At 41.6% G+C, this 27,003-nt stretch overlaps 1 protein-coding gene across 6 annotated transcripts in view; it reads left to right on the top strand.

Annotated features, from left to right (window-relative positions):
• The window catches only part of LOC121921807 (zinc finger protein 585A-like), a 26,008-nt gene extending 1,589 nt beyond the window's left edge, over window positions 1–24,419 (top strand). The window contains exons 1-12 of one of the 6 annotated variants that reach the window (XM_042450374.1): window positions 307–502; window positions 3,968–4,430; window positions 5,342–5,543; window positions 6,889–7,057; window positions 7,871–8,298; window positions 9,751–9,838; window positions 12,053–12,166; window positions 14,955–15,086; window positions 16,567–18,741; window positions 20,160–20,266; window positions 21,969–22,046; window positions 23,330–24,419. In XM_042450374.1, the coding sequence (XP_042306308.1) occupies window positions 4,360–4,430; window positions 5,342–5,543; window positions 6,889–7,057; window positions 7,871–8,298; window positions 9,751–9,838; window positions 12,053–12,166; window positions 14,955–15,086; window positions 16,567–18,741; window positions 20,160–20,266; window positions 21,969–22,013 (3,531 nt within the window). In that variant the 5' untranslated portion in view covers window positions 307–502; window positions 3,968–4,359 and the 3' untranslated portion in view covers window positions 22,014–22,046; window positions 23,330–24,419. Of the gene's footprint in view, window positions 1–306; window positions 575–2,632; window positions 2,907–3,967; window positions 4,431–5,341; window positions 5,544–6,888; window positions 7,058–7,870; window positions 8,299–9,750; window positions 9,839–12,052; window positions 12,167–14,954; window positions 15,087–16,566; window positions 18,742–20,159; window positions 20,267–21,968; window positions 22,047–23,329 lie in introns of those variants that run through there. The other 5 variants (XM_042450376.1, XM_042450375.1, XM_042450378.1 and 2 more) reach the window with 5 other exon arrangements.
• The last annotated feature ends 2,584 nt before the right edge of the window (window positions 24,420–27,003 follow it).

Below are 27,003 nucleotides of genomic sequence, written 5' to 3' on the forward strand. Positions count from 1 at the left end.
CTATTATTATTATTATTATTATTATTATTATTATTATTATTATTATTGGTATATTATATGCTATTATTTTGCTATTTTTGGGAAATGGTATCTCCCATATGCGTTCCCCCCTTTTCTCAAAAATGGTACCTCCTCTACGCCTTCCTGCTTGTCATGGAAGATACCATTTCACTGCCTCATTTAGGGGGGGAGACCAGGACTAAACCATTTTTAATCCGTGCCCGTCGTAATAATTTAAACTAAAAAAGAAGTTGTTGGTCTATTCACATTATTGCTAGTATCGCTGTTATTTTTATTACGTTGAAAAGAGCCTGGAAGCCGTATGAAAGAGGCTTCGTTTGGGTGGACGATTCCTCGCCACAAAATGGCGGCCGTGGTGTCTATTTGTGTGTGAGAGAGAGAGAGACAAGGAAACTGGGGCTGGGCGCCTTTGCCTGGGAAGAAGGAGAGGCGAGGGGAAACAGGGTCCAGAATAACGCGGCGGGTTCTGAGGAGGAAGCAGGTCTGTGATGCGTGTATTTGTGGGTGTGCAATGGAGGAGGACACGCGTCCTCACTCTAGACTTATGGAAAAGGTTAGAGGACTGAGCGCTCCCTTCCTCTCTCTGCAGAGCCTTTGCTTTAATGGGGAGCCATTTTGTTCTCTTCTCTTTGCTCCTCTCTCTCTCTAAGTGTGCCTAAGTCTAGGCTTAAGTCTAGGCTTGGCAGGGAAGGAAAACATAGATTTCTTTCCCCTCCTCTCTTATTATTCTATCATAATTATAATAGAGACATGCCCTTTACATACAAAATCTGCCTAAGAAGGAGGAGGAGGAGGATCATGGCTTCTGCAATGATCCTAATTGTGGCTACTAATTTTTATTTTATTACTACTACTACTACTATTATTATTATTATTATTTTACTACTACAACAACAACTATTGTTGTTGTTATTATACTCTCTCTCTCTCTCTCTATATATATATATATATATATTTCTTTCCCCCCAGAATTGGGACTCAAAGCAGCTTAAAGTTTAAAACTGGGACTCCAAACAATTTAAAAGAGCAATACAGTTAAAAGCATATGAAAGTGAACACTAAATTAGTATTATTATTAATATTATTATATTTATATCCTTCTTTTCCCAAAAATCTGGGTCTCAAGGTGGATTGCCATTTAAAAGAGCAATACAATTGAAAAACATAGAAAAGTGAACATTAAACTAGAATTACTATTATATTCCATTTCCCCCCAAAATTGGGACTTAAAGTGGCTTGCAGTTTAAAAGAGCAGTACACTCTATGGCTACTCTGCACTGCAGAAATAATCTGGTTTGACACCACTTTAACTGCTGTGGTTCAGTGCTATGGAATCCTGGGATTTCTGGTTTTGTGAGATATTTAGCAGCCTCTGTCAGTGCTCTGGTGCAGAACAAACTACAAATCCCAGGATCCCATAACATTGAGCCATGGCATTGAAACAATGTCCACCTAGATTATTGATGCAGTCCAGATGCAGCCTATATAGACTAATCCAGGATTTAAAACTTGGCTGTGGTTGGTTAGTTTGAAAACAAAGCTTCCTTTGTTTTCCTCCTTTCTAACTCAGATTGCATTTCTTCTTTCCTGTTGTTTTTCATGAGATAAAAGGTGACCTCGGCTGCATCCACACTGCAGAAATAATCCAGTTTTACACTACCTTCACTGCTATGGCTCAATGCTATGGAATTCTGGAACCTGTAGTTTTGTGAGAGGTTCTGTTTTGTATACCACTTATAGTTGGAAGGCAATCTTACACACAATGTTTTTAATAATTTTGTGCTTGAAACAAAGTTTGTGTATATTGAAGCATTAGAAAGCAAAAGTGTTACTACTATCATAGCCACCCATATGGATAATTCTGGATTTTGGAATTCCAGATAAGGGAGACTCAACCTGTACTTATCATCCCTTTGGGGGAGCCTATGGCTTACTGCAGCCCTGCGGTGCAGCCTTCAATGTTTTCCAATGGGATAACCCTGTTGGGTCTCTTTCAGCGCAATAAATCAAGAAACTTGTCAGTCTGCAGGATGCCATTAGGTTCAGTTGTTTCTCCTGTTAAGAGACATCAATAACTGATACTTCTGTTGAAGCTGAGGGTGCATCTGGGTAGAAAGAATGCTGTTTGACACCACTTTAACTGCCATGGCTCCATCCTAAGGAATCCTGGGATTCATAGTATGGTGAGGCACCAGCCCTGTTTGGAAAAGAAGGGTAAAGACCTTGGGAAACTACAAATCCCAGGATTTCATACCATAGCGCTACAGTACTTAAAGTGGTGTCAAACGGCATTATTTCTACAGTGTAGATACACCCTGAGTATACCCCACAACCCTGCAGTGTGGGTGAGATGTTAATATTGCAGGCTGAGACTGTGGTGGATTTCTTTGCTTTTACTGCATATAATGAGAGTGAGGATGGAGTAATACAGAATATACAAAGGGCAGTTAAGAAATGACTTTAAATACTGTAACTGGGGTATGAATTCTATAGCTTTTCAGCCTATCTTTTCCTTTGTTGTTTGAATACTTCTACAATCTTTTTTCCAAAGAATTTTTGTGGTTAAAGTATCTTTGTGATTTTGGGGTAGTTACTGTATTTAATTGTGTTTTGTGTAGGGCTCCCTGTCGGCCTGATGCCTCAGGATCCTGCAGACCAGATGTGAATCCAATGGATCCGGTCTAATCTTGGTCCAAAGGGGCTTTAACCTAGTCTAAAAAGGCTGACTGTTTGCTGCAGACTTTCTAGGAAACTCCGTGGCAACTGCTGGCAGACCGGACAGCTCCACACACCCCGTACCAGACTTGCCATCGCGTCTGGTGAGAAGACCCACGGTGCAACCTGTGACATTGGATAATGGCATATGGCCACATGGATGTAGCCAGGTGTGCCATTTCCTCCCTTACGGGCAGCGATAGAGATCTTCTCAACAGATGTGATGGTGAAGCATGCACTGGTAGTGGGTTCATGGTGTAGTGGCAGGTGGGTATGAACACCCACACATCACCACACCAGCGCAGAAACTGACCCAGAGCAGGATAGCACAGGTTTGGGCTATGTTCGCATGGCCACTGGTTAGGGCCATAAACATTGCTGGTTAACCTGGGGTCTTTATGAGGAAGGATATGGTGCTACAGTTGTCCCTCGATATTCGTGGCTTTGGGTTTCGCGGATTCAATTATTCGTGAGTCCCTAGCGTTGTGGGTGTGCACTCCTCCCTCTCCATCGTCCCTCACAGGCTTTTCCCTGTGATTGAGGGAAAAGCCAACTATGGAGGGAACAGCCAGAGGGTGCGCATGCACAGCTAGGGACTCGGGAATAATTGAGCTCCCTGGAGCCTTTGGAGCGAAGGAGGAAACCACCAGTGTACCCTCCTTGCTTCCTTTCCAAGGCTTTCCCCTGACCTCTCTGAAGCCTTGGGAAAGAAGGTGGAAGCCACCAGTGTTCCCTCCTTGCTTCATTCCCAAGACTTCAAATGGGTCCTAGAACAGATCAAGCCTGAAACCTGCCTGGAAGGCAAGATGATTAAATTGAGGCTGTCATATTTTGGCCACAACATGAATCATTAGACAAGACAATAATGCTATTAAAGGTAGAAGGTATTAGAGAGGAAGACCACATGCTGGATGGATGGACTCTATTAAGAAGGGCACGAGTATGAATTTGCAGGACCTAAGCAGAGGATAGGGAGTCTTGAAGATATCTCATTCACAGGGTTGCCATGAGTTGGGATCCACTTGAAGGCAGTTAACAACAACAAATGGAACGAATGTGATGATTTTTTTTAAAAAAAATTGAACCTCATTGTTCAGAGGCAGTATATCCCTCCATTGGACTCATATCTTGTTTGTGCTCTTCCCGATTGTGAGCCACTGGGTGAGTGTCGACACAGGTTTAGAAACACCATTGTGTGATAATGCCTTCTTTGTTTTCTCTTTTCTCACAGGGAGTGTCTCCTCATTCTTTTCCTTTGAAGTTTAAACCCACCAGATCTGTTTTCCTGAAGCAGTGTCTGTGAAGTAAATACATGAACTGTCAAAGTTGTAGAGAAGAGTTGGCCAATAGGCTCACGTAAACCACTCTGCCATAGAGGTATATTACATTTGAAAGAATTACCACATTGGCGGTACGGTGTGTTTTGTCCAAAAATCAAACTGCCGCCCGTAAGGCCAGTGGCCACAATAAAAGATCTTCTGTCCCATTTATCAGACTGGCTTCACTTTTTTCACTTATATCCTTTAAATGCATCAAAGAAATTGGACTTGAACAGAGAAATAATAACCTAAATGTTATTTTGGGTGTTGAAGGCTCCACCTCCAAGATAAAACCAGAATAAACATGGCAAATTCTTGCTCGGTGGCCAACTGCCAAAACCGCCGTTGGCACGGCACTCATGTCACCTTTCACAGGTAGGTTGTTGGGGTCTTTTCTGTGGATTTTTTGGGTGACCTTTCTAACATTGTCTGTGTTTGTGCATCTCATTAATCCTTGGGTTATGTTAGCATAGTTTGTTGGCTTAAATGTGAATTGTCCTACAAATAACCCAACAAGTCATAGTTTGTTTCCTCTGAGTGGTCTGTTTTTCCTTACACGCCTTTTGTTAACTTCGTTTTTGAAATGTTCAAACTGAGAAAGGAAATGAGACAAGACACCATTCTGAGTTCAGTAGCAATGAAAAGAGTGGTTCAAACAAATCAGCATTTCTAAGCAAAGATAAGGCTTTTAATCGCAGTTTGTCTCTGGCTAATAAACCATACTCTGTTTGCAGGGCACTTCAGACCAGGCAGAAATCAATGAAGCAAAGTGTGTCTTATTCCTCCCAACACATTTTTCAATTTTTAGTATGAAACTGATAGCCTTTGGGGTGAAATGAATAACTTCCTATTTTCTTCATTTTTCTTCATTTTCCTGCTTTCCTTGTGGACTTCCTTGAAACACTAATCTGGCTGCTGCTACACTGCAGCATGAATGCAGTTGACAACACTTTAACTGCCATAGGTCCATGTTATGGAATCCTGGGATTTATAGTTTGCTGTAGTACCAGAGGTCTCTGACACAGAAGACTAATTATCTCACAAAACTACACATCCCAGAATCCCAAAGCATTGAGCCACGGCAGTTAAAGTGATGTCAGATTCCATCAATTCTGCAGAGTCAATGCAGCTCTGCTTTAGAGCGCTGGACTAGATTAATTCTTTATCTGATCTAGTGGGGCATGTAAGTCCTAAATGCAAATTTTATATCAGTAAAGAAATCAACTGTTTCCTAGCTGATTATGTGAGATTTATTTCTCTTTCTTTTTTTCTGCAACACAATGCAGGTTTCCTCTTACAAAGGAAGGCCAATTAAAAAAATGGCTTGCAAATATAAGACGTCCAAACTTTTCTCCATCGTACACTGATGTTGTTTGTTCTGAGCATTTCAAAAAGACTGATTTTTGGGCAAATGTGGCTTCTGGGAGAAGAGTCCTAAAGCCTGGAGCAGTCCCAACTCTATTTAGGATACCTGGCCGACTAAAAAGGGTAAGCACTGTCAAGCCAGTTTTATATAGGAATATACCAAAACTTATTTGGTTATAAGATCAAACCTGTGTAGGGAATCCATTGTGCAGTAGGTCTTCCTCTACTAGGAATAAGAAAAGGGTGCTTTTTTAAAAAGTGCAGGTTACTCTTGCAATGTATGTAGAAGGATGAATAAACAAAGCAGAGCCAATCCCTAGCTTTGGTAGTGGGCAGGAAGAGGGGTTCAGGGAGTCTTAGAGGATCGAAGCCCACTAAACATAGCTCTACACCCACAATCTGCCTTGTGAAGGTGTGGGAATGGGACTTGGGAAATACAGGTTCTAATTCCTCCCAGAGTTCCATTTTTTTTCTTTAGTTATGCAAGACTTGCCCAATGTGGTTCATTCACTTCACAAGTGCATATTGCTAATTTTGAAGGAAATGTTTGCAGGAACACTAGTTGTGGTGCAAACAGACCAGACAACATCTGGCACCAACACTGGGATATACCCGTCTTATTGCAGGGGGGACAAAGTCGTTACTTTCCCCAGATCTTCTGATGTCAGGTGGCTGTTCGAAATGTGTCTGACTCCACCACTGCTGCCAACCCATCCTGCCATGTGAATGAGGCTGATTAACCTGTTCAGACTTCAGAGCAAAATGGCCCATGGCGACGGCAGCAAACAGGCCAGGCAGCTCAGTGGGATGCCATTTGGTGTCAGAATAGAGGGCCTTTGCATGGGAGAGGGTATCCTCTGGGACCAGGATACTCCAGGCTTCCCCGTGCCATGCAGACAGAACCTAGGACCTTTTCCACCATAAGCACCCTGGTTGCTCCAAACATTTGGTCAGCAAGTGTGGAGGTGACAGGAACCTTGGCAAAAGCCACCATGATAGTCATGGTGAAACCTTCCATAGTTTTTGAGCAGGTTGCATAGCAGTCTCATCCCTCCCAGATTTTGCCTGCACTGTTGTTTTTGTTGTTGTATTAACCACCCTTGAGTTGATCCCAATTCATGGCGACACTGTGAATGAGACATCTACAAGACTACCTATCCGTTGCTCTGCTTAGGTCCTGTAAATTTATACCTGTGGACTCCTTAATAGAGCCCATCCGTTTGGCATGTGTCTTTCCTCTCCTTCTGCTTACCTCTACCTTTCCTAGCTTTACTATCTTTTCCAATGAGTTGTTCCTTCTCAAGATGTGACCAAAGTACAACAAACTCAGTTTAATCATCTCGGCTTCTAGGGAGATTTTCAGCTACACTGGCTTAGAATAAATTACTTACAATGTAGCCTGGGTCATTTTATCTTTTCATAATATCAATGTAAGGAGACTGTGTGTATTTTTTAAATTCCTCGACAGGGTGTTAAAAGGGTTAGCACTAGGAAGAGACTGACCCTCACCCAGCGTAAGGCACCAGTTCCCAAACCAAGCCCTCCACCAGAACCTGGTGACAGCGAAGTTCAAGCATCATTCTCCAAGCGTGAGATCGTGATACTAGAACATTCCTACTCTACTCCAGCAAGCCCAGGTAGAACCAGCAAGCTGACTTCATAAAGTTCATAGCCGGCAGATGCTCGATGTATGAGAAGTGGAGAGACAGAGAATGGCTCCAAGCACTTGGCAGAACTTGTTTGGTGCCTTGTTAAGGCTAAACCAAAGGTTATCTAATTGAATTTAATTAATACTCTTCCTCTTCCCTTTTGTGGTCAAATTTTAGATATGACAGTTGCTATAAGCTGTTACCAGCCACTACATAATTTTACGAAAGTATTGTATAGGTGACATCATTACTTGTAATAAGTTATTTCCAAGCCCTGTACCAAACAATAAATATTGTTAAAAGCAGAACCGTAGATGACAGATTGAAGTGGTGGGATTAAGAGAGTTAGCACCTCCACGATTGTTCTGTGCTAAACTGATGCTCTCAAACTATTTGAAGTACAAGTTGAGTCTCCCTTATCTGGAATTCTGAAATTCAAAATATTCCAAAAACAAAAACTTTTTTTCATCGATGGCTGAGGCAGTGACATCTTTGCTTTCTGATGGTTCACTTTACGCAAACCTTGTCTTATTCACAAAATTATTTTTTAAATTATGTATAAAATTACTTTCAGGGTATGTGTATAAAGTGTATCTGAAGTATAAATGAATTTTGTGTTTAGACCTGGATCCAAGATACCTCTTTATGGTTAATGTTGACCATTGGGTTATGCTGGAGGACCTAGATATTCCTAGAGAGAACATATTAATAAAATCTGTGAATAATCAAATCCGCAAAAGTCAAAGTCACAAATGTGGAGGGATAAGTGTAAGTCTTGACATTTTCTCCCCTTCCCTTCAGCTTCCTCTGCCTTAGATCTTCGGGTAGCATCTAGACGGGACCAAGGCTCAGCAGACTTTGAAGCCCGAAAAAGCCTTCGTCTTCTCCAGGCTAGGACCAAGAGAGAATTCATGGAAAAACCAACACAAAATGTCCCAGAAGAGCAGGCCATCAACCCTGATGTACAGCGCCTGCGTTTCCGGAGCTTCTGCTACCACGAAGTCGAGGGGCCCCGTGAGGTGTGCAGCCGGCTCTGGGATCTTTGTCACCAGTGGCTGAAGCCAGGAAGACACACGAAGTTGCAGATGCTAGAGCTGGTGATCCTGGAGCAATTTGTGGCCATCCTGCCCCAGGAGGTGCAAGAACACGTCAAGGAAGAGGGGCCAGCAAATTGTGACCAGGCTGTAGCCCTAGCAGAGGATTTCCTGAAGAGTCAGCAAGGTCAGAAGGTGAGAGCATTTCTTCTTGGTAGTTTCAGAGTGACTGAATGGTCCAAAAATATCCGAGACTTTAGAATGTCATCTGTCAGTGAATACTGAAGACCATGTCAGGAAAGAGAAACCAGCAAACTGCATTGAAGCGGTAGCCCTGGAAGAAGGTTTCCTAGAGAGCTGGCAAAAGATGAGGTGGGAATCATTGTCCTTTAGGCTTATGCAAGGATACCCTAATCTTATTTACTGAGGCTTGATAATCAAGATTTATTTAATTCCTAACCCAATCTTGAAGCGTTGTTTCCTAAAATGGTTTAATGTTAAACTTCCCTGGAATAAGAGGGTGGCACATTAGGGGAAATACCTTCATAGCAAGAGCTGTTGTCCTTTGGAAACAACTTTCTGGCAAAGTGTTGTGCTTTCTTTGCAGGATTTTTTTCAGACCAGAAGCTGAACAACGATCTCTTGTGAAAGTTCCAGTTCTGATTTTCCTGCATAAAGCAGAGGGCTGCCCCAGATGGCTTCCAGTGATCTCCCTGGGCACATCCACACTGCAAAAATAATCCAGTTTTGACACCACTTTAACTGCCATGGTTGAGTGGTTTGGAATTCTGGGAACTGTAGTTTTGTGAGACGTTTAGACTTCTCTTTCAGAGCTCTGGTGCAGTCAGAGCCATGGCAGTTGAAGTGGTAACAAATTGGATTATTTCTGCAGTGCAGATGTGGCCCCAGTTCTCTGATTCTAGAAAGAGGTTTTTGATCAAGACAGGAAACATTCAGCTCAAATCCCTACAACATGCCTCTCTGAAGCTTAGTAGGACTACATCCACACTCCAGAAATAATCCAATTTGACACCACTTTAATTGCAATGGCTCAGTGCAATGGAATTCTGGGAACTGTAATTTTGAGACATTTAGTCTTCTCTGTCAGAAAGATCTGGTGCCACGACAAACTGTAAATCCCAGATTTCCATAGAACTGAGCCACACCAGGTAAAGTAGTGTCAAACTGGATTATTTCTGCAGTGCAGATGAAGTTTAGGTCTCTTGGCCTTAAAATCCTACAAACTTCTGTGTTGTGAGGATAAAATGTTCAAGGTGGTTCTGAAAAATATTTGCTCTCCCTAATGTAAAATGAAAATAGAACATCACCACCAAATGTCTGTCCTGCCTTAAGGTATCTTTCTTTATACGAGACCAAGATTCCTGCTCTGTTTAGCAAGAGCTCTTTGAGGTCTAATGCCAGAATATCTTTCCCACCACCTACTGTTTGTAATTATATTTGGTTTGAATTACTACAGATAGACACAGTAACAATTTAGTAAATGTCATACTCAGGGTTTGTCTTTTTCCCTAGATCTCCAGTAACCTTTTCATATAGATTGCAGTTGGACCTGAGTATAGTTGGGATTGTACAGAGTTGTTGAAAATAATTCATCCATGAATATGCATCCCATCTCTCTCATTTCAGGAGGTGGCAGCTGATATCTCCAAGACAAAAAAACCTCCCTTGGACACAAGCCCTCTGAAGAAGGGGGATGAAAATGCTCCTGAGCTAGGTATGAATTTTTTATACTTCTGCTACAAGATGCCAGGCAGATGCTATTAAAAATAATATTCAAAGTGTTGGTTATGACCTGCTTTAAGTCATTTTGGAGGTATGTTCTTTAAATGATGCATGCGTTTTAAGAGGCCAGAAGGTGTGCCAAAGCTGTGTTCCAGTCCTTAGGACTGGAGTGTTGCTTTGGCACAGCTTCTGGCCTCTTAGGACACATGCATCATTCAAACAACATACCTTCAAAGTGACCTGAAGCAGTTTTATTTTAGCCTGTCTGTACAGGCTCTGAAATACCATATTCCCCTGTATGAGATTGCTTGAATTTTAATTAAGTCTGGCTAATATTACTATTTCCTAACCCTCTTACTGGAATAACAATAACTGCTTAAATATTTAAAATTTAATCTTAACAATTTATTGGTAGTTGTTTATTGTCAGACCAATATTGGTATCAGTTCTTTATTTTCAATCCCTTTATTTTATTGTGCAAGAAATACTATTCAGTAGCAAATCCATAGGTTTCACCAAAACAACTTGCTTTAAAAGAACAATTTTAAAGAAAAAATATCATTTAAGCTAGTGGCCATTACATCTGAACTTCATTTTACTACTGAATTTTCTGATTTAGTCCTACCTTGGAGTAGTCCCATACTTCTATATAAATCAGTGTGGTTTGAGTGTTGGTTTATGACTCTGAAGATCAGGATTCGATTCCCAGATCAAGCATAAACCCACTGAGAGACCTTGGGTAAGTCTCTCTCGGCTTCAGAGGATGGCAATGGCAAACCCTCTACGAAGAAACTTGCCAAAAAAAACCGTATGGTTAATTTGCCTTAGGGTTGCGATAAGTTAACTTGGGAGTCACACAACCACAACAAATACTCTTATATATAGGCTCTAAACTTGTCAATATAACTCCCAGAGTTTTATTGAAAGATGTAAATGATATCAAAACCCAATAACTTGGGATTGTTAATGTTAAAGAGCATTATTATTTATTTTATGGTATTTATACCCCGCCCTTCAGCCCTAAAGGCTATAAGAGCGACTTACAATTATTATTTTTAATGAGACGGTTCCCTGCCCTCAGGCTTTCAATCTAAAAGACACGACACAAAAGGAGAAGGGAATGGTGGTCGGAAAGGGGATGAAGTCCAGTGGTTATTCTCTCCCTCTGAGGCTTGGACCAAGGCAGATGGACTGGAGGGTGGGCTCTTCTTCTTCAGGCTAGCTCTGTTGGAGTTGGGCCTGCCTGTTCACTCCCTCACAGGCCAAAGGATGACAGTTATGGAGGGAGGGTTGATCAAGCTTCCTAATACATAAAACGTTTCACGGTATTAATATGGTGTGGTACACACGGTGCTAAAGCGCCGTGCTGGCTCCATAGTAGGGTTAAGGGGCCACGTGGCAACCGCACGGTTCCTAACCATAGCGTCCGCACATTGCTTCGTGTCTGTGATGTCGCAGGTGCGCCATTGACACACTTGTGACATCCACCCTGCAGGGCAAAAAGAACCCACTTTTTGCAGGTTCTTTTTCCTCCACAGGGAAGCCACGCGGTTTGGCGGCTGCGGCTTCCCTGTGGAGGAAAAACAGGCGCCAGCAGGCCTCCCTTTTTGGGAGGTCTGTTCTGCTCTAAAATTAGGCAAAAGTCAAAGTATTCATTAAACCATTAATGTAAAAACAAACAAACTCTGGTTTAAACAAAAAACAAAACAAAACACCAAACCCTGGGTTTTGGAGTTATTTTGAAACAAACCTGTTTGTTTTACTGGCCCCCTCTTATTCTCTTTCTGCCAGCAGTCAAATATCTTTTTACTTAGACAGCCCTTTGGCTCTTAACTGACGGGTCAGAAGGAACTTTTAATGGGGTGTGCTGTCCTTTTTTTATCATTATTATGATTTAAATGTGTTTTGAACAGGTTTTAACCTTGTGCTGTTAATAAAATTGTTATTTTAAACTTCTGTCCTAATAATTCCTTAGCTGTATTATTTTCTAATTTGTTGTAAGCCACCTTGGGTCCTGGGCTAAGAGAAAGGCAGAGTACAAATAAAAGAAAATAACATTTTAAAAATAGTTTTTCTTACAACTGGCTGAACATTTTTCACAGCTCAGCTCAGAAATAATTTCCTAACATGCGCATATATTCCTTTATGGCTTCTCATTTATTTTCTTTTGTTTGGGGGTCTCATGGTTTTCCTCTTGGTCTTCCAGAAAATGAGCCGGCAGAAGAGACCCAGGTGGAGAGCAATCAAAATGAAGGCCTTATTGTGTCAGAAGAAGGATTGGCCCAGGAAAACGTCTCCTTTGTGACTGAGACTGTTGAAAGTGGGTACCCATTTTGGAGTGGTGAGGCAGTACAGAAACCAGGGTAAAGGAGCATAGTATTGTGACTTGTCTACTATGAGATAACATAGTATAGTGGCTAGAGCAGGATGAGCATCATGCGACTTTCCAGAGGTAAATTAATGTCTAGTTATCAGACTGTGACTCTGGAGACCAAGGTTTGAATCCTGGCTGAGCCATGTAAACCCATTGCATGACCTTGGGCAAGTCATGCTCTCTCAGCCTCAGAGGATGGCAGTTGCACACCCCCTCTGAAGAAACATGCCAAGAAAACCCTATGATAGGGTCGCCATAAATTGGAAATGACTTGAAGGCATACAACAACAAAATAATTGAATTTCCAGTCCCAGGAGCATAGCCCATGGTGAAGAATGCTGGGAGTTGCAGTCCAACAACATTTGGGGAGAAAGGCAGGATATAAATCCAATAAATAAATAAACAAACACACATTGGATTGGCCACATGATTATGATGTTGTATGAAAATCTGAAGAGACACGAGTTCAAGTCCCCATTTAACTTTGAAGCTCTCGGCGAATGAATTTGGGTGGCAGTCCCTTTCTGTTAGCTTAGTTTACTTCACAGCGCTGTTGTAACGATAATAAAATTATTTTGGAGGGAAACTGTTGTCTTGAGCGCTGTGGAGAAAAGACAAAATTTTTTTAAAATGTAATGAAAACACTTTTTAAAAAGTGGCTCACAGAGCGAGAGAAAAATTAAGGGAAGCCTGAGCAAATTTAATGGGGGTTCATTCAGAGTAAACTTATATAGGATTACACTCTTAGGCTGCGTTCACACTGCAGAATTAATCCAGTTTGATACCACTTTAACTACCATGGCTCAGTGCTGTGGAATTTTGGGGATGGGAGTTGTGTGAGCTATTTAGCCTTCTTTGTCAGAGAGCTCTGGGGCCACAACAAACTACAAATCCCAGGATTCCATAGCACTGAGCTGTGGTGGTTAAAGCAGTGTCAAACTGGATTATTTCTGCAGTACGGATGCAATCTTCGTTAAGTAGTATGATGTTCTCAAGTCATTGGTTAATATTTGCATAAACCAATAGAGGGTTGTCAAGTATTGGTTTTATTGTGGGTTTAAAGAAGAAAACAGCCTTTAACAAAAAATGGTCTGTCAGTGTATAGATTTGGAGTCGATATTCCTAATATTGCTAGGGTCAATAATATTGCCAGCTCTTAATCCTGGGTTGGCCCTTTTTTGCTAGGCAGAAGCCTGTCTCGGGTACAAAAGAGACGAAGCCAAATTTTACCTCACGGAAGAAAAGAGAAAGGAAAATCTGTGTTTTCCTCAGAGCAATGTGTTGGTGTTTACTTCAAAGCAGACATAGGCTGTGGCCACACTGCAACAATAATCCAGTTTGACACCACTTTAACTGCTATGGCTCCATGCGATGGAATTCTGGGAACTGTAGTTTTGTGGGATACTTAGGCTTCTCTGTCAGAGAGCTTTGGGGCTACAACAAACTGCCATTCCCAGAATTCCATAGCATTGAGCCATGGCAGTTAAAAGTGGTGTCAAACCTGGATTATTTCTGCAGTGCAGATGCAGCCACAGAGATAATAGACAAGACAGCTTGAGTTATTCTTTGTGGGTCAAATGAGTTATCCCTGAAGACAAGTTGTATGCTATTGGAAGGATTTGAGCAACTAAATCATTTTGGGGCACATTTTTTTACCTCAGCCCTCCATGTAATCCATCTTTGTCAGGCATGTCTTGTCTGCTGCCTTAGAGCAAAGAAGACAATTATAGTGTGGAAGATGTCAGTTCCTTTGAGGCCATTCAAACTGAATAGAAATAACTGTCATGAGGATCAATAATGCATTTATACAGATGCCCCCACTTGCATAACATCCAGGCTACTTCTCTGCATGTTTTGTGGGAGAAGGCCAGGCTGCAAATTACAGTCAGTCCTCCGTATCCATGGATTCTTTATCCACAGATTCAAGTATACATGGCTTGAAAATATTCCAAAAAAGTATAAATTCCAAATAGCAAACCTTGATTTTGCCATTTTAGAAATGGGACACCATTTGACTAGGCTCTTGTATTTAATGGGACTTGAGCATCCACGGATTTTGGTATCCACAGAGGGGTCCAGGAACTAAACTCAGATAGATAACAAGGGTCCACTGTATTGCACATGCTTTTGCAGTACGGCATTTTCTGTAGTGGCATGTTTTGTTTGATTCCCTGTGGTGTAGTAGCAGTAGATTTGGACTGAAGACTGCATTTTAGGGTTGCCAGGTAGAGAGGGCGCCTGTACCTTTTAATGGTTGTGTAGATGAGAGGATTTGAGCAAATGTTGATTGTTAGCTGCTGGGACAAGCAATACTTGCTGAAATCCCCTCTTCCACACAACCATTAACGGTATAAGAGCTCTTTCCATTTTGCAGTATGGCAACCTTCCTTAATAAGCTATTCTAATCACTGGTGACATGGAGTTAGTTACTCCCTCACAGGGTTGGCATGAAGAAAACATGGGAACTGGGGGGGGGTAATTAAAACAATTATTAAAACAATGACCTTCTATGCCACCTTGAGCTCTTTGGAAGAAAAAGTGGCACGTAGATGCAGAAAAGAGATATCTTCATAGAATCACAAAGTTGCAAGGGCTGTCTATTCAAACCCTCTGCTATGTGGGGAGTGGGCTAGATTGAGGCTCGTGCTTCTTCCTTGCATCTTTTCTATGATTCTTTCTTGTATGTTTAATTGAGGCTCACGTTTATCTCTCCTGTTTTTGATCATTCTACTAGGTGAGGTGTGGGGTTGCAGTGCTTCAGGGGATCCTTGTGTGGCATCACCAAATGAAAGTGAGGGGGGAAATGCACAAGAGAATTGTGGGAATGCGGAGGAAAATGACATGCCTGAAAAGAAGATAATGCCAGGTAGCCAATCAGAAATATGTGGTTAGACCATTTCATTACACAAAACATGTAGTGGTGTTACAGAGGGATGATACAATTGTTCTGATCTGTCACCAAGCAAAACCAGATTTAGCTTTATTATCTCCTCCCTTCTTGATACCTCAAAAATGTTTTCTACTTAGATTTCCTTTTTTCTCAGCAAGGGTTTCGGTGGATATTTTGTATGAGTTTCATGAAGTTGTCATAAGTCAAAAGGTGGCTTGAAGGCACATACACACACAAATCCTATTGAGTTAAATCAACTGCGAATTAAACTGCAACAGTGGAAAGCTAGGGGGCTGTACTGCCTTATCAGGAGACCTTGGAGGGTGCACTCCCCCACCACATCCCTCTTGGCCCATGGGGCTTCCAGAAGTCAACAAGCAACTTGAAGGCACACATACAGAAGTAACAGAAGTAGTAGTGGTAGTTGTAATGAGAGCCAGTGTGGTACAGTGGTTTTGAGTATTGGACTAGGACTCTGAGACACCAAGGCTGAAAACCCCCTTAGCTACAGAAACCCACCAATTGACATTGAGCAAGTGACACTTTCTCAACTTCAATGGTGAACCTCCTCTGAATAAATCTTGCCAAGAAATCCTCATGCTAGAACCTTGTGTGTGCATGCGCCTTCAAGTCACCTATTCACTTTTGATGGCCCCATGAATTTCATAGAGTTTTCTTAGACAAGGAATAATTCTCAGACGTGGTTTTGTCTGTTCCTCTGAAATACAGACTACGGCACCTGGTATTCATTAGTGGTCTTCCATCCAAGTACTAATCTGCCTTTATGGTACAGTGGTGCCTCGGGTTACGAAAGTAATTCGTTCCGCGGCCGCTTTCGTAACCCGAAAAGCCTTCGTAAGCCGAATTGCCATAGGCGCTAATGGGGAAAAGCCGCGATTCCGTGCGAAAAAGCCGAAAAAAGCACCAAAAGTTTTTTCGTAACCCGAAAAAACATTCGTAACCCGGAACAATAATTCCCTATGGGATTTTTTCGTATCCCGAAAATTTCGTAACCTGGGTATTTCGTATCCCGAGGTACCACTGTATTTAGTCCACGATAGGGCCTTCGGGTCACCATAAATTGGAAACAACCTGGAGGTACACAATATGAAGTAGTAGTGGTGGTGGTGGTAATAACATTTTTGTAACACATATGTGGGTGGTTTTTATTTTTCCATATGTCTTGAAATTGCTTGGGCATTCACGTGCAGCATAGCCAATACCTTTATTTATTAAATTATTTATATTAAGGGATGGTGCCAGTTGCACTCATGTCTTGCTGGTAGTTTTCTGGGGGCCTCTGTATCAAAACAATTTTGTCTAGATAGGCCTATGGTCTGATCCAACATAGCTCTTCCTATGTTTCTGTATTCTCAGGATATTAATTTTTTAATGTATATTTTTAATCTCTTAAGTAAACACAGTTGTAATAATAATTCTTTGTTGAATCCAACAGAGAATGACCAAGTACAGAAGAATGAAGTGGAAAGCTGTCAAATGAAAAGATCTGAGCAAGCAGACACTGGCAGTGGAACGTCACTGGAAGAGGCTGAAGGGGATGAATTGCAGGGTCTTAACCTCAGTTTTTATGAAAGGGCTCATGAGGGAGAGGATCCATATGGATGTTCCAAGTGTGGGGAAAGCTTCAGTGATAAATCACTCCTTCTTGAACACAGAAGATCTCATCTAGGAGACAAGCGATATGGATGCTCTTTGTGTGAAGAAAGATTCAATAAGAAAGGACAGCTTATTGCACATGAGAAATCTCATATAGGAGAGAAACCTTATCAGTGCTCTGACTGTGGAAAATCCTTTGGTCAGGAATCATCCCTTATCACACATCAGAGGACTCATACTGGAGAGAAGCCATACGAATGCTTGGAGTGTGGGAAAAGCTACCCATGGAAAACATCCCTTGCTGTACACCAGAAAATCCATGCAGGAGAGACTTTCTCATGCCCACTGTGTGAGAAAACCTTCAATCAGAAATCATTACTTAGGATACACAAGAAAATCCATACAGCAGAGAAGCTGTACAAATGTACAGATTGTGACCAAAGTTTCACCTTAGAAAAATATCTGAATGCCCACAGAGTGAGGGCTCACACACGGGAGAGACCACACGCATGCTCACACTGCAGCAAAACATTTATTTTTAAATATTCTCTTATTGAACACGAGAGGATGCATACAGATGAGAGACCATATCAATGCTTGGACTGTGGGAAACGCTACAATGGAAAAGCTGCCCTTGTCGTTCACCAAAATACCCATGCAGGACAGAAATCCTTTCTGTGTCCTGAGTGTGGTAGGAGCTTCAAAACCAAATGTGCCTTGACTGGACATGAGAGACGCCACAGAGGAGTGAAGCCCTACAAATGCTCGCACTGTGACAAAAGCTTCTATTGGAAACATCTCCTTGTTTTACATGAGAGGATCCATACAGGAGAGAGACCATATCAATGCACCGAATGTGACAAAAGCTTCAGGTATAGAAACAGTTTGACTAAACACAAAAAGAAGAGCCACGAGACTATTCTTAAGAGGGAGAGGACTTATCAGTGCTCCATTTGTGGCAAAAGTTTCCTTTGGAGACGGAGCTTTATCATGCACGAAAGATCCCATACAGGAGAGAAGCCCTATAAATGCCTTGATTGTGGCAAAAGTTTCATGAGTCGTGTGTCCCTTATTGTTCATAAGAGACTCCACACAGGAGAGAGGCCTTTTCAGTGTCCTGAATGTGGGAAAAAGTTCATTAATAAACAGGCTCTGAGTAAACACAAGATAGTCCATACGGGAGAGAGAAAATATTCATGTATTGTGTGTCAGAGGAGGTTTTCCAATAAAGGTAATCTGATGAGACACACAAAAATCCACACGGGAGAGAAACCATACAGCTGTCCCATATGTGGGAAAAGTTTTATTCAGAAAGTGTGTCTCATTGAACATGAGCCAACCCATAGCAAGGAGAAACCGTATGTCTGCCCAGAGTGTGGCAAAAAGTTCAAACGCAATAAAGGCTTCCTTTTCCACATGAAGATGCATAGGGGAGAGATTCCACCAGAATCCACCAAGAAAAGCATTAATGGTGAGGATCCCCTTCTTACAAGCAACAAGACCCCAGCCAAAGAGAAATCCCATCCATGCCCAACCTGTGGCAAAAGCTTCCATTCAAGATGTCACCTTATTTTGCACCAGAGAACCCACACAGGAGAGAAGCCATATCAGTGCTCAGAGTGTGGGAGAAGCTTCAGTCAACAGTCATCCCTCAGTACGCACCAGAGGGTCCACACGGGCGAAAAGCCATCTTTATGTACCGAGTGTGGGAAGAGCTTCCATAATAAAAGCAATTTAGCCAGGCACCAGAGAATCCACACAGGGGAAAAGCCATTCATGTGCCAAGAGTGTGGGAAAAGCTTCAACCAGAAGGCTTCCTTGGTGGCACACCAGGCAACCCACAGCAAAGACAAACTGTACTCTTGCCCTGACTGTGGGAAAACCTTCAAGCAGAAAGTGTCCCTCCATATACACCAGAGAACTCATACAGGCGAAGAGCCCTATGAGTGCCCCCAGTGTGAAAAAAAGTTTGTTAGACGTTCCCAGCTTAGAAGGCATGAAAAGACTCATGCAGGTGAGAGGCCCCTCAGCACATGAAGGAATGTGCACAATATGGGAAGATGTGAGGAGAAAGTGCATGATTACACTGTGGATCTCACTGCCATGTAACGGCTGCTATCATGGAGAGCTTTAGAAGGGGGACTAGATAAAATCCTGGTGGATAGGGTTATCAATAGCTACTAGTCAGGATGGCTATGGAGATATTTTGCCTCTGTGTGTCAGTTGCTGTGGAGTGTGAGATGAAAGGTGTATTTGTATTCATGTCCTGGTGGGCTTCCTATGAGCTACTGATTGGACATGAATCAGTGAGGGAACAGAAAGCTGGACTAGATCAGGCCTTTGTTCCAATCTAACACAGCTCTTATTTTGTTCTTGTGTGACTCTCAAATGGTCTGTTTCTTTGAACACAATATTGTTTGGGTTTATTTCTTAAAGAAGAAAAGACAGGTTGCAGCAGGGAGGTCCAGACTTCTCATAGCAAAGCAATGGATGCAACTGGACCTCCAGCTGGAAATCAGGATTAAATTCTTTTTGAAGGTACTGAACAAACATGCCAGGCACATAAGAACAGAGGGCTCACCTTGTTTATTGGTGAGCATTGATTAGGTCAGCAAAGCCTTGGTTAAATTGTGACTTGTGATTCTTAGATCCTTAACTTCATTAAACCAACGAAAATATATCTATGGCTGCTGCTGCCACACTACAGAATTAATGCAGTTGACACCACCTTAACTGCTGGGGCTCTATCCTGTGGAATCCTGTTTTTTTGGCGTTTGTTGTGGCAGCAGAGCACTCTGACAGAACAGACTAAATATTTCACAAAACAAATACCAGAATTCCATAGCATTGAGCCATGGCACTGAAACTGGTGTCAGACTGGATTATTTCTACATGCGGATGAACATGATGGCTCTTAATGACTTGCTCTGGTGGAGCAGCAGAGACAGTTGCCCTTTCAGTTTTCTCTCTTGGGGGAAAAGACTTCACTATCATACTAACACTTCTGACCATCATAAAGGCCACCGCCACCACCTACACCAGCATAGCTGGGCAGGCCAGTTGGACCATAAACTAATAATCCCATCAGTAAAAGTGGAAGACTGTTAATAGTTATACAAAAACATTTAAGTCATGAGTAGGAAATATTTACCCAGAAAAAAAACTTTCCTCTAATTTAGCTGGCTTTCTCTTGGCCTTCTCCAACCAGGTTTCCTCCAGGTGAGCTGGACAGCAGTTCCCATCATCCCACACAGTGTTTCTGGATGGGGAGGTGGGAGCCTGTTATCCCACACATTCAGAATCAATTAGGTTGGAGAAGGCTACTCTGGTCATTTTTGTTTTGGTGACCACCTAAAATCACTCCAGAAATGAGTAATGATCTGCAGGCATTTGTTTACAAATCACTAACAGATGTTTCCCATGTCTCCCTAGATATTTCATCTTCCGAAACAACCCAAATAATTTTGCCTATTTCTGAGTTGGACATGGAAACAACAGAATCTACTGAGATTGCTGTGGAAATGTTTAATGCTACCGTGGTAAGGAAAATACATTATCTTTTTTTGTTTCTTTTTTTTTTTTGCTTCCTAGAGAACTGCAAAGACAAAGGTAGGGATATTCCTCATTAAGAAACATCTGAATATCTATCATAGGACAATACCTTTGTTAAAGGTAACTACAGTGTCCTCGTACTGGGAAATGTTTGCTACCTGTTTCTGATATGTTATGTCCCCCATATCTTACCAAGCATTACCCATCAGTGATGTGAGGGGAAGTGGGAAGCTTGAGATCTTTGAAGGCTCTGAACTGCAGCTGCTGGGAAAATTCCTCTCAGTGAAATTTCCCACCTGTCTTTCTAGATTCTCAAAGTGGCTTCTATAAATGTAATTTTCAATTAATCAAGTGAAACATGTTTTCTCTCAGACCATTCCAGATCTTTGACAAATGCCTACTGTCGGCTCTCCTATTCTTCACAATGAGTGGTTTGATTCATATTTTTTTTTTAAAAAAATCTTGATTTTCTATTTATGGTTAAACAACCCAAAGTACAAACAGGGACGAAAGTGTATAAGTAGAGTGGCCAGGAAAAGGACATGAGGTAGAAAAGAAAGAGCAGATTGCACATCAAGTTGAGAGCTTGGAAAGTTACTTTTATAGTATATGGCTGCAGTCAAACCTTCGAAGGGCCCTCACCATAGTACTTGTGTGCCTTCAAGTAATTCCTGTAGTTTATGGCAATTCTATCATGAGTTTTTCTGAGGCTGGGAGTGTGTGGCTTGCCCAGTGTCACCCATTGGGTTTCCATGGCTGAGCAGGGATTTGAACCGTGGTCTCCAGAGTTACAGTCCAGCTCTCATACCACTATACCACACTGGCTCCTCACTCTAGTACTTAGGTACAGTTATATTTATGATCTTAAGAAAATAATTTTGTTCCTCAGAAGTAACTAGTCTAGTTTCTTTTTAGCTTCTTCTTTGAGGAAAAACATCAGAATGTTGTGAGTTTCAAATGTATTCTTTCTGTCCACTTTGTTGTCACCTCAGCATCTACAACAGGGCAGGAAAGCATAGTACAAACCAGCACTTGGACCATATGTAGTTTCCCCTCCACCACTTAGTGAAACCACACTCCTATAAAACTATAAAAAATAGCCAAACATGTGTATAGGGATGCACCTTCAAGTTGCCTGTCAATTTATACGGACCCCATGAATTTCATAGAATTTCAGCAAGAAATACTCAGAGGGAGTTCTGCCAGTTCTTTCCTCTGAATTATAGCCTACAACCTTTGGTATTCCTTGGTGTTCTCCCATCCAAATACTAGCCAGAGCTGACCCTGATTTGCCTTAAGATCAGACATGATTTGTTGCCTTTTGGGTATATATTTATTATTATTTATTTACTGTATTTGTACCCTGCTCTTTAGAAATGCTTTCAGAGCACTTTACAAATTGCTAGTTAGTTCCCTGCCCTCAGGCTTACAATCTGTTTAGAACAGTTACAGATACTGTATAACCAAAACGAGTGAAATCATCCCTCATTACATTGTCATTATAACTTAGTTTGTTATTGGCTGCTACCAGCCGCAGTTGACAACACTGGGCTATTCAGTGGTCAGGGTCAGTACAAGGGAGCGTTTGCCTTGATCCTAGCCAAGTGTGATGGTTAAAGTTGCAGAACTGCCATTTGTTTCCTGACTAGTATTCAGCAAAGTCCCTTATTCTAATTCTCATCTTGCCAGGTAAATGTAGATGGTGAGCTATTTCTTGTGCAAACTTCACCATAAATCTGGATTGTCTTCATTGGGAACTGAGCTCAGGTAAGTTAACAAACTTCGCTGTTTTTCTTAAGCCATGTTAGTTTTAGCTTTCTCCACAACTGGAAAAGCTTCCCTTAACACAAGTAATGTGTTGGAGTCAAACCTTTCCAGCATGTCCTTACAGGGATCTGGAGATGGGAAGAGCCCTGAGGCACCCAAGTTTTCTGACAATACCAGGTGGTCAGATAATTTTTAAAAATTAAAATTAAAACAATTGCTTACATTATAGTCAAATAAATAATTATATAATCATTTATAATTATATAACTATATAATTATATAATTTATTTATAATTTAATAAATAAATAAAGGAAGAAAGGGGGGCTGTGAAGAGTTACAAAAGGATCTCTCTAAACTGAAGGAATGGGCCTTCGGTATAAACAATTCTCAGTGTCTCACTGTCTGCAATGCTAAATTGGGGAATGAAGGAAAATGGGATGAATTTGATTTTGTTTTAATTTCTGTCCCAATGATTGTTGCGATCGTTGTTATTTGCCATCAAGCTGATTTTGGTTTATGGTGGCACAATAAATGAGAAGCCCACATGAGTCCTGATCAATAGACCTGCTTGGGTCTTGCAAACTCAGGGCATCCATGGCTTCTGTGACAGAGTTCATCCACCTATAATATGGTCTTCCTCGTTTCCTACCACTTTCCACTTTGGCAGACATAATCTTTTTCTAGTTCTTCCAATTTGTGAACCAATTTCATTTGAGAGGCAGAATTGCTATGGGGACGCAGTATAGCTCCCAATAGTTGTACTGCTGAATGAGACCTTGGTTCAAATCCCACTAAGGCACTAATTTACTGAGATCCAAAACACACTGCAAATATAATCCAGTTTGAGACGGCTTTAACTGCCCTTTAAGTTCTAGGGAATCCTGGGGGGGGGGTGTACTTTGTTGTGGAACCAGAACTCTCTGACAGAGAAGGGCTAAATGTCTTATAAAATTACAGTTCCTAGGATTCCCTATCATATAAAGCGGTCTCAAACTGGGTTATTTCTGCAGTGTGTTTTGGACCTGAGTGACTTTGAGAACAAATGGAGCAGTCTAATCTAACTCACAGTTATTGCGAAGATACATTGAGGGTGGTGATGGTAAGGGTCTTGTATAATGGCCCAGAGCATTGAGGGCATTAATTGTCATTCTTTTTTAACTGTAACTCCTAGAATCCCGCATGGACTGGCTATATGTACTGCCTGGGAGATTCTGGAAATTGTAGTTTTAAAAAGTGAGGCAGTCAGATAATTTTTTTTAAAAACCATTCCATTTCTTTGCAGGTACCACAATCAAGATTGGCCTGTCAGCCTGAAAATGGAGTTTCATCAGAATATTATATCTTTACTTATTTCTGTATCGTAGTTTTGTTACACAACACTACTGCAAAACATACTGCGATCTGTGTGTAGTTAAATCCTTTCTTTTTAAAAAAGCAATAAACTCCTTTAAAACACACATATAGACACACACATAAACAGTTTTTTTCTTTGTGCGCGCACACACACACACAGAGAGAAAGAGAGAGTATATATTATATTTATATGTTTCCCAAAAAATGTATGTCTTTTCCAAGCCTAGTGCCCTCCATAACAAAAGCTTCTTATTGGGTTTTTTTTTTTTAAATTAATGTTAAAGTTAAGTTCAACCTTGAACTTGAGAAGGGTGCTAGATTGAGAAAGCCTGATTTGGGTGGAAAGAAGCAAGGGTGGAGGTGAAATTAATCCTTCACCATATATATATATATATATATATTTGATTGAAATAATTTTGGGCTGGTTGATTTTGGCCATTGCAGTCTCTCAGTATTGACCTTACTGATTGTGACAATGACTGTGAGCATGAATTACCGGGAAGGAGAGCAATAGACTATGCACCTTACAAGGAAAGATACTGTACGATGTCCCCACAGATGCTTGCCTCCTGAGTCTTGGAAGCCCCAAGGATGCTGAATGAATCTCTCTGTGAAGAAGGTTCCAGAAGGCCACTATGCACTGCAGCTTTTATGGTAGGAGCATTCGCAAAACAGACATTTTACCCTGCCTGTACAGTCATATTAAGACAATGCTCCAATCTATCCCACCTTTAAGGTCCTGATAGAAAACCAATTAATCAGTTGACATTAATCTACTACTATTCACCCTTCCAGGTTTTTTGAATTGTTCCCCCCCCCCATCCAACAGAGCCATGTATATGAGAAAGCATTTCCCTGCCCTCATTTGACTGAATTTGTAGGGGGGAAAACTCTTGCTTTGTGGTTGTTTTCTTTAAAATGAGATGCTGCTCCCAATGCTTCTAATTATTTTTGTATATTGGTAAGAGATTATTTTGGATTGCTGACTTTCTTGGCAAAATAAACTGACGTTATCTGCACATTGGCTAGTTTTGTGTTCTTTGGCAGTACTATGAGGCTCGCTGTTTTTGTTTCTTCCTCACACTCATAGAATCCTAGAATAATAGTTGGAAGAGACCACAAGGGCCATCCAATCCACTCAGTTTCAGTTGGCGACTTCCATGTCAGTTAGTGAAACTACTCTGAGTTTTAGTCCAAATGTTAAAGAAACTGTACAAGGTTCAGCTCTGAGCCTAGAATGGATTCACCACTTCCATTAACAAAGCAGCCCCCGGTAGGTGGCCAGAGTGAATCACAGAATCATAGAATCACATCCCTTTTGAATTGTGGTGCCCAGAACTGGATACAGTATTCCAGCTGAGGTCTGACCAAAGCAAAATAGAGTAGTGCTATTATTTCCCTTGATCTAAATACAATACTCCTATTGATGCAGCCTAGAATTGCATTGGCCTTTTTAGCTGCCGCATCACACTGTTGATTCACATCAAGCTCTTGGGGATTTTGAATAACTCCCTGAATCCCCATGTCAATATGGCCACATTGGCGCAGGAGATCCTTGAGAGATTTGGAATTTATCCCAACTCAGCATCATGTAGAGCAAAGAAGGAAAACAGACAGATGCAAGCTTTTGCTGCCAGATGCTTAGAACTGGGATATCTGCTGCTGGCGAAACAAGGCTCAATTTATGACTCCAGGCTAAACATACCCAGCTTCCTCATCTTGGTAGATGAAGGGAGTGCTGTGGATATACTATATCTTGATTTCAGTAAGGCTTTTGACAAAGTTCCCCATGACATTCTTGCAAACAAGCTTCTAAAATGGAGGCTAGACAAAGGTAACTGTTACATGGATTTGTAACTGGTTGACCGGCCGAACGCAAAGGGTGTTGAGCAATGGCTCTTTTTCATCCTGGAGGGAAGTGACCAGTGGGGTCCCACGGGGCTCTGTCCTGGGCCCAGTGCTATTCAACATCTTTATCAATGACTTGGATGACAGAATTGGGAGCATACCTATCAAATTTGCAGATGACACCAAATTAGGAGGAATAGCTAATACTCCAGAGGACAGGATCAAACTTCAGAATGACCTGAATAGACTAGAAAGCTGGGCCACCGCTAACAGAATGAACTTCAACAGGGAGAAATGTAAGGTACTGCACTTAGGGCGGAAAATGAAATGCACAGATATAGGATGGGTGACACCTGGCTGAATGAAACTACGTGTGAAAGGGATCTAGGAGTCCAAATAGATCACAAGTTGAACATGAGTGAACAGTGTGATGCGGCAGCTAAAAAGGCCAATGCTATTTTAGGCTGCATCAATAGAAGTATAGTGTCTAGATCAAGAGAAGTAATAGTGCCACTCTATTCTGCTTTGGTCAGGCCCCACCTAGAATATTGTGTCCAGTTCTGGGTGCCACAATTCAGAAAGGACATTGAGAAATGGCAAGGGTTGGCCATTGCGGTCTCTTCCAACTCTATGATTCTAAGATGGATGCCAAAAGCATTGGGATCTGTTGAGCATGCTTGAGAACAATATGTTAATGCTGTGGCATTTGAAACATGATGCTTTCACTAATCCCCAACCTTGATGCCTACAAACCATCCAGAATAGAATAAAATGACCCAGAATGCCACCATCTGAGTAGACCAATCGCACCAGTTCAATCAATAAAAATAAATAAAAACTAACAGCTGCATTAAAGAACAAACATTCCACTGTCTTATACCTTTTCTTATATCAAAATATTTGTGTTGCAACTTAGGAAACTTATATGGAACCTCCATGTTCAGTCACAGTGTGCCAGAAACTAAGGAATAACAGTTGAAAAGGAATTGATACCTTCATGTCTTGTTTGTGGTCTACTCCATCAACAGCCTCATCAGCACTGCAGAAATAATGCATTTTGACACTCTTTTAACTGTCTTTGCTCAGTGCTACGGATTCTTGGGATTTGTAGTTTGTTGTGGCAGGAGAGCTCTCTGGCAGAGTAGATGCATCCAAAGAGACCAAGCAAAGCTCACTTGGTTTGGCCTTATCACTCTGCAGAAATAATCCAGTGTGACACCGCCTTAACTGTCATGGCTCAGTTCTATGGAATCCTGGGATTTTGTAGCTTTGTGAGCCAATTTGCCTTCTCTGTCAGAGAACTCTGGGCCACAACAGACTATAAATCCCAGGATTCTGTAGGCTGGAGCCATGGCAGCTAAAGCGGTGTCAGACTGCATTATTTCTGCAGTGTGGCATCAGCCTTCCAAAATTGAGACCGCTGTGGATTGGACAGATTAAGAGTCTGACCCAATATGGTATAGGCAGAGGAAGGCTGACACTTCCAGATGGTGTTGGACTGCAACTCCAGTCATCACTGGCCACCACAGCCAGTGGGTGAAGAGTGATGGGAGCTGTAACCACTTTCCATCCAGGGACTGCAGCTCCCATCCCAAGCCAGCTCTTTCTTCCCAAGGCAGTCCCTGTGTCTACACTGCCCCATAAGACTTCAATATATGACTAAATCAGAAAATTAAGAAGCAAAATGCAGTTCAGATTAAAGCGGAAGACTACAATATAGGACTACATCAGAAAATTGAGAAGAAAATGTAGTTC

The sequence above is a fragment of the Sceloporus undulatus genome, chromosome 2 (genome assembly GCF_019175285.1).
Source record: "Sceloporus undulatus isolate JIND9_A2432 ecotype Alabama chromosome 2, SceUnd_v1.1, whole genome shotgun sequence".
Lineage (NCBI taxonomy): Eukaryota > Metazoa > Chordata > Lepidosauria > Squamata > Phrynosomatidae > Sceloporus > Sceloporus undulatus.